Raw genomic sequence first — 18,226 nt, 5'->3', positions numbered from 1 at the left:
TTTATGGTGTGTGATGCGCTAACCCCTATTAGAAGAAAATATCAGGACATGCTGTCATCAGATGTGACGCCCCTAATGATGGAAGAAAGATGGTGTTCTCTGATCATCTGGGAACAAAAGAACTTAGTGTTCAGAGCCTTGCATTTTGGATGGAAATTATGAGCATCACAGACTTTTAGAGCTAGGAAAGAGAATACTATACTTGTTTTATAAGGTATTTTCTTGTTCCTTTTTATTTCTCTTTTTTCTTGAATGTTTTGACTTTTTTTGCTTTGCTATAAAGAATTGAAATGTGATGAAATACTGAAAAAGTGTGTAATAAACTAAATCATTTAAATAAAAAAATTATAATAAAAAAGATAATAAGGTGGAAATGTGTAGTAATTCCTTGACTTCACCCATAAGTTTGGTCATGAAATTGGATCCCTGATCCGTTAGAATTGCCATGGGGGCCAGTCACCAGGGGGCACACAGGCAATGGCTGCCTGAGTGCACAGCTCCCGCCAAAGCCTGGTGATCCGAGGGGATTGAGCCCCCCAAGCCCCCCCTAGCAGGCCCAACTTGATGGATTGACTTGGTGCCCCCCCCCCGGGCTCCCAGTGAGCGAAGGAGCGGCGTTTGAGGTACCCGAGGAGTCGGAGAACGAGACCCCAGGCGGGATACGAAGCAGGGCCTGGGCAACTACGTAGCCGGGGGAGAGGCAATACCCCCCGAGCTCCCACAGACTTTATGCCCGGCCTTTCCCCCCCTCCTCGTGACTGCCCCCCCCTGGCTGCGATGTGCAGCCCGGTCAGGCCCCCAGCGAAACGAAGAGGCGGCCGCAGAGCGGGAGACGGCTTCCCCCGCCCTTCCCCACACATCACGAGCCAGAGAGCAACACACCGGGACCCCCGTGCAGGGGGAAGCGGGAGCACGCCCTACACCCAGGGGACCAGGACGGCGTCACCGGAGTCCCTGCGCCCCCCCCGGCAGAGCGGAAGAAGCAGAATGGGCCCGGGAACGGCCCCCCCCCCCCAGGAACCTCTGACGCGGCCCCCCGCAGCCCTCTGGTGAACGAAGTGGCAGAGACACAGAGGGGCCAGGAGTCGCTCCCGCAGGTAAGCAAGCGGAGGGGAGAGGACCTCCTTGAGCCCTACGCGGGTGGTGGGGGACCCCTGCAGCACACGAGCAAATGCCGGAGAGTATAGTTGGAGGCTCCAGCCCCCCCCTGTGTCACAGAGACAGCGCAACCAGACGTGGGGGCTGCCCGGGTGCGAGGCCCCCGCCTGCTGTTGGCGGGGCGAGTGCCCGCCTGGAGGTGGCCCCCCTCGAGACGAGAGCCAAAAGGCTGGGTGTGCGATCCACGGCGCCCTCACCCCCCTGCTCAACGGAAAAGGCCCTTCTGGGCCGGCCATAAGGGCCCCACAATTAACAATACCCCTTCACGTGCAGGCCAGAGGAGGCCCCTGACACGAGCTTGGACAGGGTGTGAGGACCTCGCCTGGGGACAGATGGGGCATGTGCCCGCCCCACCCCCGGAATACAACGACCCCTAAGGGGCATCTGAGAAGTACTCAATTCTAACGAGGGGTGTCCTTGCCTCGCTTTCCCCCCCTTGCACGCACCCCCTCGGTTCACCCCGGGAAGGAAGCCGAGGACTGGCCCGGAGGGGCCCCGCACCCCCTGCCGGGGGCACGGGGGTCTGGCCGGCGGGGCATAGGGTAGCACCAGATGGGCTGGCGGGAAGCCTTGCAGGGATACCGCTTCCAGGAGATTGCAAGGGGTAACAAAGGCACGAGCCTCAAAAGAACTATGGCTCATTCGGAAGACGCAGCTCCTTCCTCGGCGGTAATGGAAAGGGGCTTCGCCTCGATCTTGCAGAAAATCAGGGACATGCGCTCCGACATTGCCCAGAAATTTGAGAAAATGGACCAAAGGGTGGACAAGGTTGAGGACAGACTGTTACAGGTCGAGACCAACCAATCGTCAACAGCAGCCCAAGATGTACAAATATGTATGAGGCTGGAGGCCCTGGAGAAGAGGGATGAGGAAAGGGCCCGGCAAATGGACGACTTTGAAAACAGGGAGAGGAGGAACAACCTCAGAATCTTCGGGGTGCCTGAAATGGAAGGGGAAACAGAGAGGGACGTCACCCGAGCAGTGCGTGATATCATCACCCTCCTGTTCGCAGAAGAGATGACAACTGAGCTCACATTCGACAGAGTGCACAGGACGGGGGGCAGGGCGGGGGCCCCCCGGTCGATTTTGGTCCGGTTCCACTACTACTCGGAGAAGATGAAAGTGCTGGAGGAGGCCAGAAAGGCCAGAGAAATCACATACAATAACGCCCAGGTCTCCATATACCAGGACCTCTCTGCCTACACACTGGCCAAGCGTAGAATGTGCCGCCCCCTTACACAGCTGCTTAAGGAGAAGGGTGTGCGCTACAGATGGGGCTACCCTTTCTCCCTGACTTTTGAATACATGGGCCAACGATCAACCCTGATAACGGAGGAAGACATAAGGGGAGCTATTCAAGAGTACACAGTGGACATGAACCCCCGGAGGGGTCCATCAGGACCAGAGAATAGCAGACCCAATGGCCCTCGCCCGTCCGGAGTCAGGAGGAGGCGTATGGGTGCAAGGAAATTCAGGAAAATGGACACCCCCTCCCCATCGAAGGAAGGAGAATGGAACGACTCCGAGGACTGAGAATAGGGACGACCCGTTGTGTCCTGGACAGATGGGCGCAGACTCAGAGAATTTTCTACTAACACCGTCCCTACGAACAGCAAGTATGGGAGGTTCATAGATGGGACACAGCCGCGGGGGGACATTGGGGGCTCAAGGTGATGAGCTTCTTACGCGGTTTGCCTGGCCGAGGTGGGCAGGCTGGTGGTTCGGCCAGAAGCCAGCGATAGCAGAACTAATTGGCTGGACGCCGGGGGGGGGTGGGCGTGTACACGGAAGTTGGGGTAGTTCAGTTACGGTTTGGGGAAGGGGGGCAGTTGGGGATTTGTTCTAGGCCCAACCGGGGGGAAGAGGAGGGGGGAGAAGGGGAACACAAAGCTGGACTATGGGAGCACGCTAGGAAGAGCATTGTGGAGTCGTTGACCGAGAGAGAGGAAATTCTAGATCATGGCTGACAGTCTGCCTGCCCTGGGTGTGGGCTCCCTTAACGTACGGGGCTTAAACACCCCCACAAAAAGATCCCTGGTCTGTAGGGAATTTAGAAGGGCCAACCTCGACTTTCTCTTTGTGCAAGAGACTCACTGGCCACGGGGGAAGGAGCCTAAACTGCGGGGAGGAGGAATTGGGGAGGTCTTCAGTGCCTCCCACAAGTGTAAAAAGAGAGGGGTTGCTATCATAGTAGCGAGGAATGTGGGCTTTGAGGATGAGGCCATGCTGAAAGGGGGCCGTTACCTGCTAGGGGGCCCCACTTACCCTGGCCGTCATCTATGGCCCAAACGAAGGCCAATCTCAATTCTGGGAGGAGGTGAGGGATAAACTCAAGTATTTTGTCCATGGCACGGTGGTGGTGGGGGGGGGCTTCAACATGGTCCTGGACCCAACCCGAGACAGGAAACGTGTTGGACCGCAGTCCTCCAGGGCAGCAGATGAGACCATGGCACGTAACTTCCAAAGGGTCAATTCAGAACTGGGTCTGATGGACACAATCCCGATCCCCAGAACGGACACCCCCTCTTTCACATATTATTCAGCCATCCATACATCGTTTTCCAGGATAGACTACATCTTGGTGGATGAGACACTGCACCCATTCATCTCTGGTCATAGGGTTGACCCCGTCCCCTGGTCTGATCACGACCTGGTCCGAGTCACTATAGCAAGGGGAGGGCTAAGCGATCGCAGGGGGAGATGGAAGTGTAACGACTCCCTGTTAAAGGATGAGGTCCTAGCTCAGGAGGTTCTCGAGGCCATCACAGAATTTTTCGAACTCAATGACAACGGGGAGGTAGGTTAGCATACCCTATGGGACGCTTTCAAGGCAACCCTAAGGGGAGTCCTGATCAAAATCGGAGCCCAGAAAAAAAGGGAAAGGGAAGCCCAGGAGAGGTATCTGAGGGAGAAAATCGCCCAACTCCAACCGGGGGGGACCCCCCATGGATCCCCTAGACCGTGATCAGGTGACCTCCCTGGACGACTATAGGCTCCAGTTGAAGGACCTCCTCCTTCACAGGACGGAGAGGAGTCTTCAACTGGTCAAACAAAAGCATTATGAAAAAGGGGACAGGGCGGACAGGATTCTGGCTTGGAAACTGAGGGAGGTTCAGAGAAGCAGACTAGTGAAAGCAGTAAAGAACGAGGTGGGAGAGGTGGGCTACGACACACCCCACATCGGTGAGGCCTTCCGCCGTTACTATGAGAAGCTATACTCGTCTGAATACAATGGGGGTGAGGCAGAGATTGAGGGATTCCTGAACTCTATACAGATTCCGGCCCTGACCAGGGAGATGGCGGAGGGGTTGGAGGGTCCAGTGACCGAGGATGAGGTGGAGCGCGTGATCAGTGGTATGAAAGTGGGCACTTCCCCGGGCGAGGACGGGTACTCGGTCTACTTCTATAAAAGGTTTCGCTGGACCCTTTCCCCCCATTTGGTTAAGGTGTTTAACGTGGTGCTGGAGGGGGGTCCCTTCCGGACTCCATGATGGAGGCAATTATAGTGGTGCTCCCCAAGGAAGGCAGGGACCCCTCGGAGTGCTCCATCTACCGCCAATTTCTTTGTTGAATATCGATGTAAAGATCCTGGCTAAGGTGATTGGGGGGCGATTGGAGGGGATCCTGCCGAAACTGGTCCACGGAGACCAGGTGGGGTTCATTAGGGGAAGACAGGGCTCAGACAACATCCGCAAAACCATAGATTTGTTTCACTATGCCCAGGTGTCGGACCTAGATGTGAGTGTCCTGTCCCTGGATTCGGAAAAGGCGTTTGACAGGGTGGAGTGGAAATTCATGGAACTCACCCTCCAGAAAATGGGCTTCGGGACACACATCAGGGATTGGGTGGCGGCGCTATACAGGGCCCCAAAGGCCAGGGTTCAAGTGAATGGCAGGTTGTCAGACCCATTCCCCCTTTCGCGGGGGACAAGGCAGGGATGCCCAATCTCCCCCTTAATCTATATCCTCACCATGGAACCCCTGGCCATAGCAGTTAGAGTACACCCAGACATCAAGGGGATTAGGAGAGGCGAATTAGAATTCAAGCTCTCCCTGTTCGCAGATGATATTTTGGCTTACCTGGTGGACCCGGGATCCTCGCTCCCCCACCTCCTGTCCCTTATGGCCACATTTGGGCGCCTCTCGGGCCTCAAGATTAATGCATGCAAATCTGTCCTGCTCCCCATGAGAGCACGGGACCCGGGCCTGGACCCCCTGGACAGCCTGGAAGGGATAACAGTAGGGAAGGCCTCCATCTGATACCTGGGAGTCCTTCTCACCCGGGACCTATCCAACCTCGCCCCTGCCAATTACGATCCCGTTATGTCTAGGGTCACCGCAGATTTAAGGAGATGGGGGTCAATGATTCTGTCCTGGTATGGCCGCATGACGGCAGTGAAGATGAACATACTTCCGCGTTTACTATATCTCTTCACCGCCCTCCCAACTAGTGTCCCCGACCAAACCTTCAGAGTCCTTCAGAACGCGGTGCGTGAGTTCATATGGCAGGGCAAGACCCCAAGGACCGCAAAGGCTGTCTTGACCTTACCGAGGGAGGAGGGAGGGTTTGGGTTGCCAGACTTTCAACTCTACTTCCGCGCTGCCCAGTTGCGCGTCCTCCTGGAACACACGGAAGAGGGGATGGGCACATACTGGTCATATTTGGAGGACATGGACGCTCACCCACTTAAGGTTCGGGACCTCCTTTGGGCCTCTAGCAAGTTCATCCCGAACAGACTTAAATCTCACCCAACTTTGGGAGTCCTCTGGTCAATCTGGAGGGAAAGCCTCCAGATGGCACACCTAACGTCGTGGCCGTCGCCGATGTCATCGCTCTGGGGTCACCCCCTCAAACTGGGAAGCAGGGGGTTCCGCAACGCACACTCCTGGTCCGACTCAGGGATGGAGTGGGCGGGGCAAATGTTCAGGGAAGGGGAATTCCTGCCATATGAGGATTTGAGAGACGCCCTCGGGCGGGGGCCCCTCTCCATATTTGAATATCTCTGCTTGAAGGGAATCCTATGCGACCAATCCTGGGGCCAGAACTTGAAAAGACAGTTGACCCCCTTTGAGAAACTTCTGGACACCGCAACCTCCGGGAAGGGGGCGGTATGAGGGATGTATAGATTACTGAACACTGTTAACCTGGGGGAGAGGAGGAGGTTCCGCAATTTTTGGAATGATTTGGCGGGGGATGAGATCTCAGAGTACACCTGGTCTAGGATATTTAAAATAGCTTTCCATGGGAACTTATTCACTGCGGACATGGAACACAACTTCCAGATCTTTCAGGGGTGGCATAGAGATCCTGCGAAGTTGTCGACAATGTTCACGGGAGTGTCCCCCGCATGCCCAAGGGGATGTGATCAGGTCGGCACGAGAGGGCACATGTGGTGGCACTGCCCGAAAGTACAGGCATATTGGGAGAAGGTAAGGGGCTGGATCGCTGAAGTTTCTGAGGAAATACTGCCCCAGAACCCTCTGACAATGCTGCTGGGCCTCCCCCCAGAGGACACGGATATACCCAGATACCCAAGAATGTGGGAAACAATGTTGAGGGCGGGGAGGGTGGCCCTGGCCCAGAAATGGAAGAGCCCGGAGACCCCTTCGAAGGAAGACTGGCTAAAAAAGGTTAAAAATATGTTCCTTATGGACAAATTAACAGCAATGATGAACAATGATCTGGGCTCATTCCAAGCAAATTGGTCCGGGGTACAGCAGACTTGGAGAGAGGAACTTCTATTAATGTTAAGGGGTTTAGAGGGGCAGGTAAGGGAATATGTGCACTCGTTTTCTGGCATATTTCTGGCATATTTCACATTTCTGAATGAAGTTCTTTATGTCAGCATGGCTACCTGGCCATTAGAATATCCCACTGATGTGAGCTTGGGTTTTAGACTGCCCTAAATGTCCCCGTCAAATGAGAATGTGCAATCTCTAGCACGATCTTGCAATGTGTGTTGGGTATTACTAACTGGGTTTTACTCTGGCCTTCTCCGGAGATTTCCTTTCTATATAGTGATCCCTATTTCAGGAAGAAAAAGGGGCTCCCTTTTTCTGGTCCTTCTCCTTCCGGAATCACTTGTAAGAATGCCTCTGCCAGTGCTGGGTCATTTCGCTGGCCGATGGATAGATCGGGAAGGATGGTAGGTTCTTCTTCCCTTTTTGCCTCAGCGATAGGTGTTTCATCAACCTCTCCAAAGCCTAAGCTACCTCCCTCAGTTTCCTCTGGTTCACTTTCTTCCTTAAAACAGGGAAATAGCGCCATCTCAAGAACTCCCTGTGCAATTATGTCCTCACTGTGTATTTCAAATGGAGTTATGCCATGGTACTGTAAGAGAATTTTTATGCCGCCACAAAAGTCTGGATCTATGACACCTGCTAGGACATTTTAACCAACTTCCAGACTAGGCTGGATTTTGGGGCAAATCTTATATAACAACTTGCAGGGGGTATTAGGGCTAAGTCAGTGGGAATCATCCCTCTTTTGCCAGGGGGGATTGTGGCTTCTCTGTTGCTACAGGTATCAATGTCTATGGATTATTTTGTGGCGGTAGAGGGGTCGGAGACTCTGTGACTACGTTTCTGATATTTTAGGGTCCCCAAATTTGTCTCAATTGAGTTGCATCCCATTGCTGACACCATATGTAGGGAAGGCATGGTATCACAAGTATGTCACTGACACAATGGATACAATTTGTAAAACCTTTATTGAAAATGTTGAGGTCTGAGAAACTCCTAGTTTGCCCTATAACTAAAATGGAGGTAGTCTCAACCATCAAACGATAAACAAAACAGTACTAGTGGAGTCTGTCAAATCAAAACGGCCTATGCTAACAAAAACCTAATGCCTGCCCTATCTCTTGTACAAAAAGTGTAAAAAGGAGAAATGGAAGGCCACCAGGAGGTGCATGCAAGATGGATGCTCAAGTCGACAGCTCCGGTCCCTGTCCTATACAATTGAGAGCTGGTGGCAGACAGTGAGTCCTGGGACCAGAGTTGGAGGAGACCCCAGGCAGAGTGGAGGCAGTGGCAAACCCCTACCCAAGGGGAAAGCCCCACACCTAAGGGTACAGACAGAGACACCTCCGAAGAGGGAGCCTGCTGAACAGAGAGGGAGAAAGGCCGCGTGAATGCCCAACAGCGGCGCAGCGACTCGTGGCCGCAGAAGAGAGCCTACCCGCCGGGAGGAGCCGTGAAGGAGAGGAGGAGACAGCACGAAACGGAGAGGACTCCAGCAATCCCCCAACACAGCGGGAACCTGGAAGTGGTGAGCAAGCCCTGAGTCAAGTGCCGGAGAGATAGGCAAACCTTGTTAGTGATGGCACTGGAATATGGTTATGACCATGGTTGCGATTGCTAGTTGAAGGACGTCAAAAAGACCTTATTTGTGTTCAACACATTGACATTTTTATTTGCTGATTGTAGTAACCATTGTCCTGGCATAGAGTGTGCTAGTTGCATGTGAGAAAAGCCAACACGTGTTTCAACCGAAGTCTTTGTCAAGGCAGAGGATGAATGATAGATCATCCTTCTTATGGATGTTGTCGACCTGGGGGTTGTTGTGATACCAGTTCCTTATAGGATTGGCTGCGTAGCCACTGTTGGTCGGCTTAGCAGCGATTTCGGAGCCCGATGGCGCTGATCACGGTACTGTCACATGTGATGGAAATGCGCACCAATCCAGACATTTTGGAAAGAAGTGATGTGGTGGTTAAAGGGACTGGACGGAATAGATAGACCCAGGGAACCCAGCTTGCTGCTGTTCGAGGTGGCTGGGAAGGGGGAAGAGAGGGCGCAAGAGGGCCATATGATCCGCACTCTGCTGGTGGCGGTGAGATGCTGTATAGCGCAACAATGGAAGAGGGGAACTGTGCCCACAGAGAAAGCATGGGTCCAAAGGTCAAGGTCCATCTATGACATGGAATACCTGACACACCTCTTAGATGAGACAAGGGAAGACATAGAAGGGATCTGGCTGGCCTTCTTCAATAAATATGGTTGATAGCTCACCCATGGAAGTTAAAAAATCTGTGAACACGTAGGAGACTCCAAATGGTGTAAAAGTGGTAGAGGTGTTTAGTTGAATTGCATCCAGGGGGCGGGTGTGCAAGGGGTGGGGGGAGAAATGTAACTCTCATATGTTAAATCAGTTGGTGTTATTGTTGACAGATTGAAACTGCTAAAATTTCAATAAAGAAAAAAGGAGAAATATAAGTAACGGAAGATTCAGTGTTCAAAAAAATAAAGGAAGTTGAACCAGCTCTCCTCATGTTTAAAATCACAGAGTAAGGCTGTCCTTGTAGACAGGATGACACACTCTGGCTCGGTTTCTGACACGCTAAGCAGTTCCAAAACTGTGGTTTGAGGCCCGCCTTGCCTTCTATGTTAAAGTCTTTCTTGACTCTCAAAATTGTATTCCAATGTAAATTTCACAAAGGTCCCCCTCTGCCGGACTCAAACCTCTCACGTCACAGTTCAACACAAACTTGCCAGATTGCCTTCTTTCCCAAGTTTATTGTACTTTGGGTCTACCTCAATTGGGCTCGGACCTATTTGCCGGATGTCGAACACTTTTGAATGGGCATGGTTCTCTTTACAGACCACCTTAGGGCCACTTTGACTCAAAGTTCACATTTACTCTCGCTTAATTTACTTTTGCTGTTTGTTTGCGTTATAACTTCAAACAATGTACCTTTCACAGAGACTTTCGAATGAGCTACTTCCTTCATCAGCCAAGACCACCTCATCGCCAGTGAAGTAATGGGGCTCTTCTGCTCAGACACCACGCTGGAGTCAGGAGGTAAGTTGATGGTAAGTTTATGCCACGACTGGGAGCACACAAGTATTATCTAGGAATGTATATAGGACATATACTGGAGCATCCATCTAGCCATCTAACTGAATGTCACTTTCAGACCACATAGAACACAGTCACCCACCAACACTCCACGTGACATCATGCCATTCCGCACTCACACCAAAGGCCAATTACAACAGAGTGCACATGTACAAATACTGGGAGAAGACTACGAGTGAGTGTGAGCGTGTTTTCCCTGTACGAGAATAAATACATCTCTGGTGAAATCATGTTAAAGCTTCCATGTAAAATGTCTTTTTTTTTAAACTTGTTTTATTGTTTTCATCGTTGGAGCAACAACTTCACATGTAAATACAGAGCAATCGCCTTGGCGGTAAACAACTTTCACGCTTAATCAGGCCCCATTTCCCAAACCCTCAGGTGTCCACCTGTCCATTCCACCTGCTTTCCTATCTCGTTACATTGTCCCCCCCTAGCCCCTCCCCCGCCCCCCTGTCTAGATAAAGTCTCACCAGGCGTGGCTTAAAAGTCTGGGCCCAGAATGTTTGATCAAAATCGAGTAAGGGAGCCTAAACTTCCTGAAATTGCAGCAGCTTCCCCTCCTTTGCAGCCAATACTCTCTCAGCCACTAATATGTCCCAAACGTTGCCCCACCGTCACCAGCGCCCTATGTCCGGGCCCTCCAGGTAAAATGTCTTGAATACGAAGATTACTGACTGTGAGCACACCGCTACACCCCTTCCTGCCTTCATCTTTCTTTTCTATCTTCCTTCTCTTCTTAGGACGATTCAACTTATTTTGGGGTGTCCAAAACACATTTTCTGCAGTTTTTGTTTATGGTATGTAAGGGAACACGCAAACTCTTTTTTACTTGATACTCTTCCCTAATAAAAAAGAGTAATGGAAACCCAAGTTTTACTGGATCCAGGTGATATGATATGATAAGGCATTTATAACGCGCCTAAACACAAGTGTTTCAAGGCGCAGCAAACCGGGATTTTTTTATTTTAACTAATTGCGAGGGGGTTGGGGGACCTACTGGTTAAATAGAAATATCAGACACCAGCGACCACGTCTAAATGATGCAACCTGGCATTTACTATCATTTTCTGCATATTTTGAGAGGGACATCCAAAAACCCATATGGCAGCTACTAGATCCAGTAGAAAACATGTAACTGGTAACAGGACATCCCAGTGAGGACATCAAAGCACACCGTTTCCTAACAGCTCAACGTGTAAAGAGGCCGGTACCCGAGAAGAGTCCTCTCACAAAGCACTTAGTAACGTGCGCGCAATAAACAAACAGTTGCAGCAGAACTCGAGATGTTTGATCCCCACAAAATTCGTAAAATCGAAAGAGCCCTACCGGGTGCAGAGCCGAGCCTTAATGTTCAGCACCGCAACAGCCAGCTTCGAGTAATGGCGAGAAGGCTGCAAGGGCGGCTCGCTTGGGCCAGCAGCTTCCATGTTTCAAGAGTGGCAAGGCCATTCAAAGGCAGCTCCTGCACTGGTGGCGAAATTCATGCGGGTGGCATAAACTGTAGTGTCCAAAGTACGGGCACCCGGGGACAGGCCTCTCGAAACGAAGAAACCAGCTGAATCATTAACAGGTCCCAATACACGCTTCAAGGCAGATAAGGCATCCGAGATACGTGCTATTGGCATTCGAGGGTCACCTCAGGTGTCAGCGGAATGAGCCATCCAGACAATAAATAGAAAGCAATAAGCCTGTCCTGAGGTCGCCTTCTGCGTTATGACGTATCCGCACTTTAAGCAGTAGCAGTGGCGTATCGAGCAGTGGCTGAGAGCCTCACCAGGGACATTTGTCAGTGGGACACCTCTCCTATTCCATACCTCAATGAGGGTGTCCAAAAGGAAACGTGGCCTGCCCTAAAAATTAAAGGGGCGTCACCAACAAAGACAGGACATTTTCTTCTAATAGTGTTTTTGAAAACGTTAAAAGGTGTGCATGTTTTAAACTCCAAGAACCAATACAAATGTTTTCCCTGGGACTTGCACTACCGAAATTGGATATTTCTCCTTTAGTAGTTAGTTATTTTTCCTTTTCATCAGGTTATATGTAGTGGTGAAGTGTCTGGGCTACAAACCCGACGACTTCGGTTTGATCCAGAGGTGGGCTTTAATAAATTCAAAGAGGACATCCAATTTTTCTCTTTTAGCTAGGGGGGCCTGAGTCCACCCTCTGAATAAAGTGAGTGGACTCCTTCCAGGGAGTACCCTTGACTTGATGCCAATTCCTGCTCAGCAAGCGCATTGTCCTGGCAGCAGGACACCTTACCCTTTCAGAATAGGAGAGGTGTCCCTCTGCCAGGACAATGTCCCAAGGAGCTCCAGGCAGCAGAGGGGCTTTCACTTCGCTCTTTGTCAACAGAGCATTTCATTGGGAGCCATTAGGCACTGATGGGAGGGGGGGGCTGTGGGGGACTATTTATCAGGGACCTTTGTCCCTTTAGAAATGGGAATAGGAGGAAGTGATCAGAAGTGAGAAGGGTGCATAATGCTGCCTGCTTTATTAAATATTGACTACGGCTTTAAACCCCAATGGGGGTTTGTTGGGCTCACATTAATCTGCATGATGCTATTGTGACTTTGCATGCAGGATGGGGAGGATAAAAGTAAAGCCATACTCTTATTGCTCAACATATTTCTATAACAAGGTATATAGTGTATAGTTTATTATGAAAGGCTAGTTTATTATGTAATGTAGTTTGCTTCCAAGGCATTGCTATAAATGAAGTATTATTTCAGCACATGAAATGCAAAGCAAAACCTTATGAATATCTATATCAACTAACCTGGGAAGATGTGCTCAGTGGCTTACATTGTCCACATCCCGGTTTCACCATTTAACAAAAGTGTGGGATCCTGAGCAAATCATTTAATCGCACTGTGTCTTATCTGCAGCTCTGTAGAGTTCTTCACTTCATAGCTTATGCTAATATATAATGCTGTTACTTTTTTTGTTTGTTATTGTTTTAGCTGAAGTTAATCAACGTAACCATTTTTTTAAAGAATCATTTATCATAAGAATCCATCACCGTCCTTCTACCCAAGCCGGGGGGGGGGGGGATTCGAGGAACCCAGCCTCTTACAGACCAACAGACCTGCTGAACATTTATGCTAACATCTACTCCAAGATCCTTGCGACGCGCCTCTCCAACATCCTACCTGACATAATCCACCCAGACCAGACCGGGTTCATCAGGAACAGAGCCACAGGCGACAACATCCGCAGAACACTGGACCTGGTAGACCTAGCCACACAAGACTCTCAAGGCCTAGCACTCCTGGCCCTCGACGCCACCAAAGCATTTGGCAGGATGGACTGGACCTTTATGGAACTCACCCTGGAAGCCTTTAGGTTTGGACCAGAGTTCCAAGCTATGGTACTAGCAAATTACAAATCACCAAAAACTCTCCGGAGGATCAACGGCACCCTCTCCGCCCCAATCTTCCTAACCAGCGGGACCAGGCAGGGATGTCCTCTATCCCCGCTCCTGTTTACCCTGATTATAGAGCCCCTCGCCCAAAGAATCAGACTAAAGAAGCTCATCAAGGGGCTCCAAGTTGGCCCCTCTCAACAAAAACTTGCCCTATACGCAGACAACGTCTTGCTTACCATCTCTGAGCCCTGCACCTCACTGAAACACGCCCTTGCTACGGAAGAGTCACTGGCTTTTCTATCAACTTTAATAAATCTACGGCCTTGGGGATAGGTCTAACTCCGACCGAGACGGAAGCATTGACCCCGCTGTGCCCCATTCAGTGGAAGGCGAAGGCAATCCCCTACCTGGGGGCCAAATCCCAGCAAATCCAAAAGAAGTTTACCGGGTAAACTTTCCTCCTCTCTTTAAAGAACTGGAAGACGACCTGAAGCGCTGGAAATCCCAGGAAATCTCACTAATGGGCCGCATCACTGCCTGCAAAATGAACCTCCTCCCCAGATTTCTATATGCCTGCTCGTCACTCCCAGTTCCTATTCCACCGCCGGCCCTCTGGAACCTCCAAAAGAACACGCTACGATTTATGCGGAGAGGGAAGAATCCCAGGATCCCCTCAAAAACAATGCTAGGTAATGCAAGACCCGGCGGGATGGGGGTACCCAACCTGCAGGGATACCAGATGGCAGCACAATTGGCATGCACCCAAGCGTGGCGGGTATCCTCTGGTCGCCCTAGATGGGTGGAGCTTGAACAATCCCACCTATCCCTCCCTCTACGCTTTCTTCCACACATTCCACCCCTAATGCGACAGACAGGGGAGGGATTATTGCTAGCTACTAGGCATAACATAGACATCTGGGACAGAACCCTAAAGAGAAAGGGGATTCCCAGAGGACTGAGCCCCTCATCGCCGGTATTTCATAAGCCAACCTTCTCACCTGGAACAAACACCCAGAACTTCAAAAACTGGATCTCAGGGGGCTTGGAATCTCTGGGACAACTGTTTGAGGGGGGAGAACCTCGCACCTTCGACCAATGCAAGGAAGCCTTTCAGCTCCAGGAGAAAGACAGATTCACCTACATCCAGCTTCGCCATTGGTGCTCCCACCCGCAAACTCGCCAGGCAGCAACCCGCCCCAACCCCCACAGCACTAGAACTGACCCTTATGGATCTCCCGACCCGAGGTAAGTTCTCCACCTTATACAGACGCTTTCAAGGGGATTCTCTCGCCTCCAAAACGTGATGCATGGCACAATGGGAGGCAGACCTAGGCCACCCCATAGAGGACCAGACCTGAGTGGACATATGGACTCGGGCCCCACTCATCATCGGCCTGCGTCACTAACAGGGAATGCGCTTATAAAATCCTGCTGCGCTGGTACTATCCCCCCCTGAGGCTCCACCATATGAACCAGACTCTCGGCCCGGCATGCTGGAGACAATGCGGACACCCGGGATCCTTCCTTCATATGTGGTGGACATGTCCCAAAGCCCAACAATTTTGGAAGCAATGCTTAGCTGCTATTGAGGGAATTACTCAAACAGCGCTGCCATTAGAGCCTGAACCTATCCTGCTAGGCGCCCCAGTTCCCGGAATCTATCCAAGGTCAGGAGACAAAACAAAGTTATTGTCCCAATGCCTCCTAGCAGGAAGGATAGCGATCGCCCGCTGCTGGAAATCCAAGGAAGGTCCACTCCTGCCCCTCTGGTGGGTCAAATTATGGGACATTCTTATCGAAGAGAAGATAACAGCGGCTAAGGCAGGGGTCCTTCACTGCTTCCAGAACATTTGGGGCCCATTCCTTGACTATGACCTAACATTTCCGGCCCTCACCTACAAACCCCAACAGGCTAGGAGGATCCTAAACCGTGGAAATATTCCGGAGGAGGGAGACAAAGGATAAAGCAGGAGGGGAAATCCCAAATGCCTGAGACTCCGATCCGAGCCAGCGTTCGGGTGGGCGTGGAGAGGGAAAGAAGAATTTGATTGATCTGTTGAATTGATGTATAACTATATTTGTTTCCTGCCTTCGTTTAAAATAAACATATTTAAAAAAAATAATCATTTATCATACAATTATAGTAAGAAAGGTAATTAAAAGAGGGAAAAGAAAAAAAAGATAAAATTCATAGAATTAAAAATTGCACATCATGTTAAACTTATTATCAAATGTTCCTAAAAGCAAAATTATATGAAATTACAATTCATTCAATTTTTCCATATGGATATTTAACTCTGGTATATTTGAAAAAAAAAACAGTACCATTTCTCAAAGGCAAAGATAGACCACACATAATCATAAACCACAGGGTTTCAGTAGTTATGCCACTATGTTCCTTCAGTGGAGACTTTAGATATAATAGTCTAGCATCACACAAAGCTTGGCACTCTACCAGTAAATGTCTCAAAGTTTCCACTTGTGTTTCGCTTTTGCATAATGGACAACATTTTTCTTGTGGTAAAATGATCTTACATTTAAGAAGAACTTCTTGTGTTGGCCATAAATGTAATCTTATTCTTCTGATGTGGCTTGGAGATGTATATTTGATCATATAAGATTCTGGTAAACTATATTTCTTGTGCGTGAACACATTACCATCAAAATCTTGATATAAAAGGCATGTGGATCTATTTCTTGACTAGACCCATTGGAATAGCTTCGTTTTAACACATGTTGGATTTTGTATAAGCACTTCGACAGGGGAGTTGCTAGGTCTGGAATAGATCTGGGGCTAAGCTGATGTCGGAACTGTTGGGGTTGGGAGCTAGCTAGTCTTTTGGCTGTAGCTCCTGAGATTCTATCCGGGGCTACAACCAAAAGATCAGGGGCTATAGCCCCCTTAGCCCTCCCCTAGCAACACCCCTGCACTTCGATAGACACATCCGCATAAGCCAGAGCATTAATTACTTCCTCTCACCAGTTTTTAGCAAACTCATCTCTAGACTGCAGAACATAGCGGGCTAACGACCCTATAAGCATATCTGATTTGTATGCTAGGAGACACTTTCTACACACGTTTATTAACTGCCATAGGTATCTGCTGTTACTTTAAAAAAGCCTAATGTCCATAGAGTGGCTCCATATGTAATAATAGTGACATTTTGGTATTTTGCACCGCAAAGTTATTTTTCACTTAACTCACTTATGGCAACTTATTCTAAAGTCACATCCATGGTGCCTCCAAGTATGAAAGACTGATGATGCTCCTTGGAATGTCCTTTTCTGTGAAGTCATTTCTGTTGCTGCAATCCATCTGCAAATTAGGGGGTTTGCATGTTTTTTGCCCCAGAGCGCCTGGACAGAGCTCTAATAGATGAGTTTCCTGCAACTGTAATGATTCCGAAGTTTTATTTGTTTTCTTATGTGTTAAAATGCAATCTGCTACTAATGTTACCAAAACGGTAGATTGGGGCAAGGGTGGGCGATTTGGGGGTGCGAAGGAGACCGCATGGAATTGCGTGCACTGTATTTGGGGGGAAAAGTAGCAGGACTTTTTTCACGTGTGCCACCCCCCGACACACACACACACTCTTGCAATGCTGGATACTCCCCTGAGCCGCGGGTTTACAAACTGAATTTTACACGGCACGTAATAATATTGCAAGCTGGCCCCCCTCTATGCGTTCGCAATGTTTATTTTTATGTTACTGCTGGTTTTGTAGAGAAAGCAACTGATGGAGATAACGAGCTACGCTGAAGATCACAATGTCGTCAAGTGGGCAAGCCAGGATTAGAATCGAGAGCAACGTCCTACAGATCAACCTGTGACTTGGAGATGGTTATACAGTAAGCTGTATTGGTACATTCCAGGTGCACTATGAGTTAGAGAAAATCCGACAGCTTCTAGGTGTGGGAATATATATTTAATTTAGATATGTTTTGATTGAGTCAGTAACAGGATATTCCTCTGGTGAGAGGCAGAGGTGCAGGAGCACATTTGCAACAGTGTTAAGCAGAACATAACCCGATGTCGCCTCCATCCTCTCAGCCCTTCTATTACAAGTCATTACTGCTTTTGTAATTGTCTGCACTCATTGAAAAAAAGTGTTGTTTCCATTTGGTAACAGTTGAAAAAAGTAAAACATTCTCTCACCAAGCTATGTGTGACAGGCTCAGGCATCTGAACTTGTCAAGAGCGGGAGGGTGCCCCTCTAAACCTGGGGCAGGAGGCCTTCCATGATGTTTTTATAGGCAGTCCTGCTGCAGAGGTGGGGTGAGGGAGTTGGGAGGACCCCAGTCTCTGACCCTTCTACATGTGCCTGTCTGCAGCTGCCAAGTACCCTTGTTACCACCCCACCATACCTGCTGTTCCCTGTTCTGGCCAGTGTTCTTTTTGACTTATTGCACAAAAACCCAGACTCGTTAGAGTGGAAAAGGTTGCTTTAATGTGACAGGTCAAAGCTTACAAATAAACGCTTACCTGGCTCCCTGGCCTTACAAACTAACAAACTATTTACACAACCAAAGAACAACTACCATTTTCATTTTCCCAACAAATAAATAATTAAACAAATCAACTTGCTCCCTAAACATCCCTTGGTCCCAACAGTCTCCTTACCACTTCTCAAGGCGTCCCGTTTTTCCCCTGGGGCCTTGCCCCTTCAGGTTCAATACCTGCTCCCCCGGGGTAGCCCGCTTGTGCAAACAGCACCACCCCATCCTTTCCCGCGCCATTCCCCCATTGTGCTTCCCTCCCCCCACATCAAAAGGGGCCAGGCCCTGCCACCACAATTTCCCAGACCCATCCGAACTCCCCTCTACACCAAATTCCTCTTTCC

At 49.8% G+C, this 18,226-nt stretch overlaps 1 protein-coding gene across 1 annotated transcript in view; it reads right to left on the bottom strand.

Moving 5' to 3' along the window:
• Window positions 1-11,485, bottom strand: part of SLC35F2 (solute carrier family 35 member F2) — a 1,151,438-nt gene extending 1,139,953 nt beyond the window's left edge. Inside the window, exon 1 of the mRNA XM_069640625.1 lies at window positions 11,348-11,485. Within this exon, the coding sequence (XP_069496726.1) occupies window positions 11,348-11,448 (101 nt within the window). The 5' untranslated portion in view covers window positions 11,449-11,485. The remainder of the gene's footprint in view (window positions 1-11,347) is intronic.
• Window positions 11,486-18,226: the final 6,741 nt, after the last annotated feature.

Source organism: Ambystoma mexicanum, chromosome 7q (assembly GCF_040938575.1).
Source record: "Ambystoma mexicanum isolate Mex_15411 chromosome 7q, UKY_AmexF1_1, whole genome shotgun sequence".
Lineage (NCBI taxonomy): Eukaryota > Metazoa > Chordata > Amphibia > Caudata > Ambystomatidae > Ambystoma > Ambystoma mexicanum.
The sequence above is the reverse complement of the archived record's forward strand: the minus strand, read 5'-3'. Positions and strand labels throughout refer to the sequence as shown.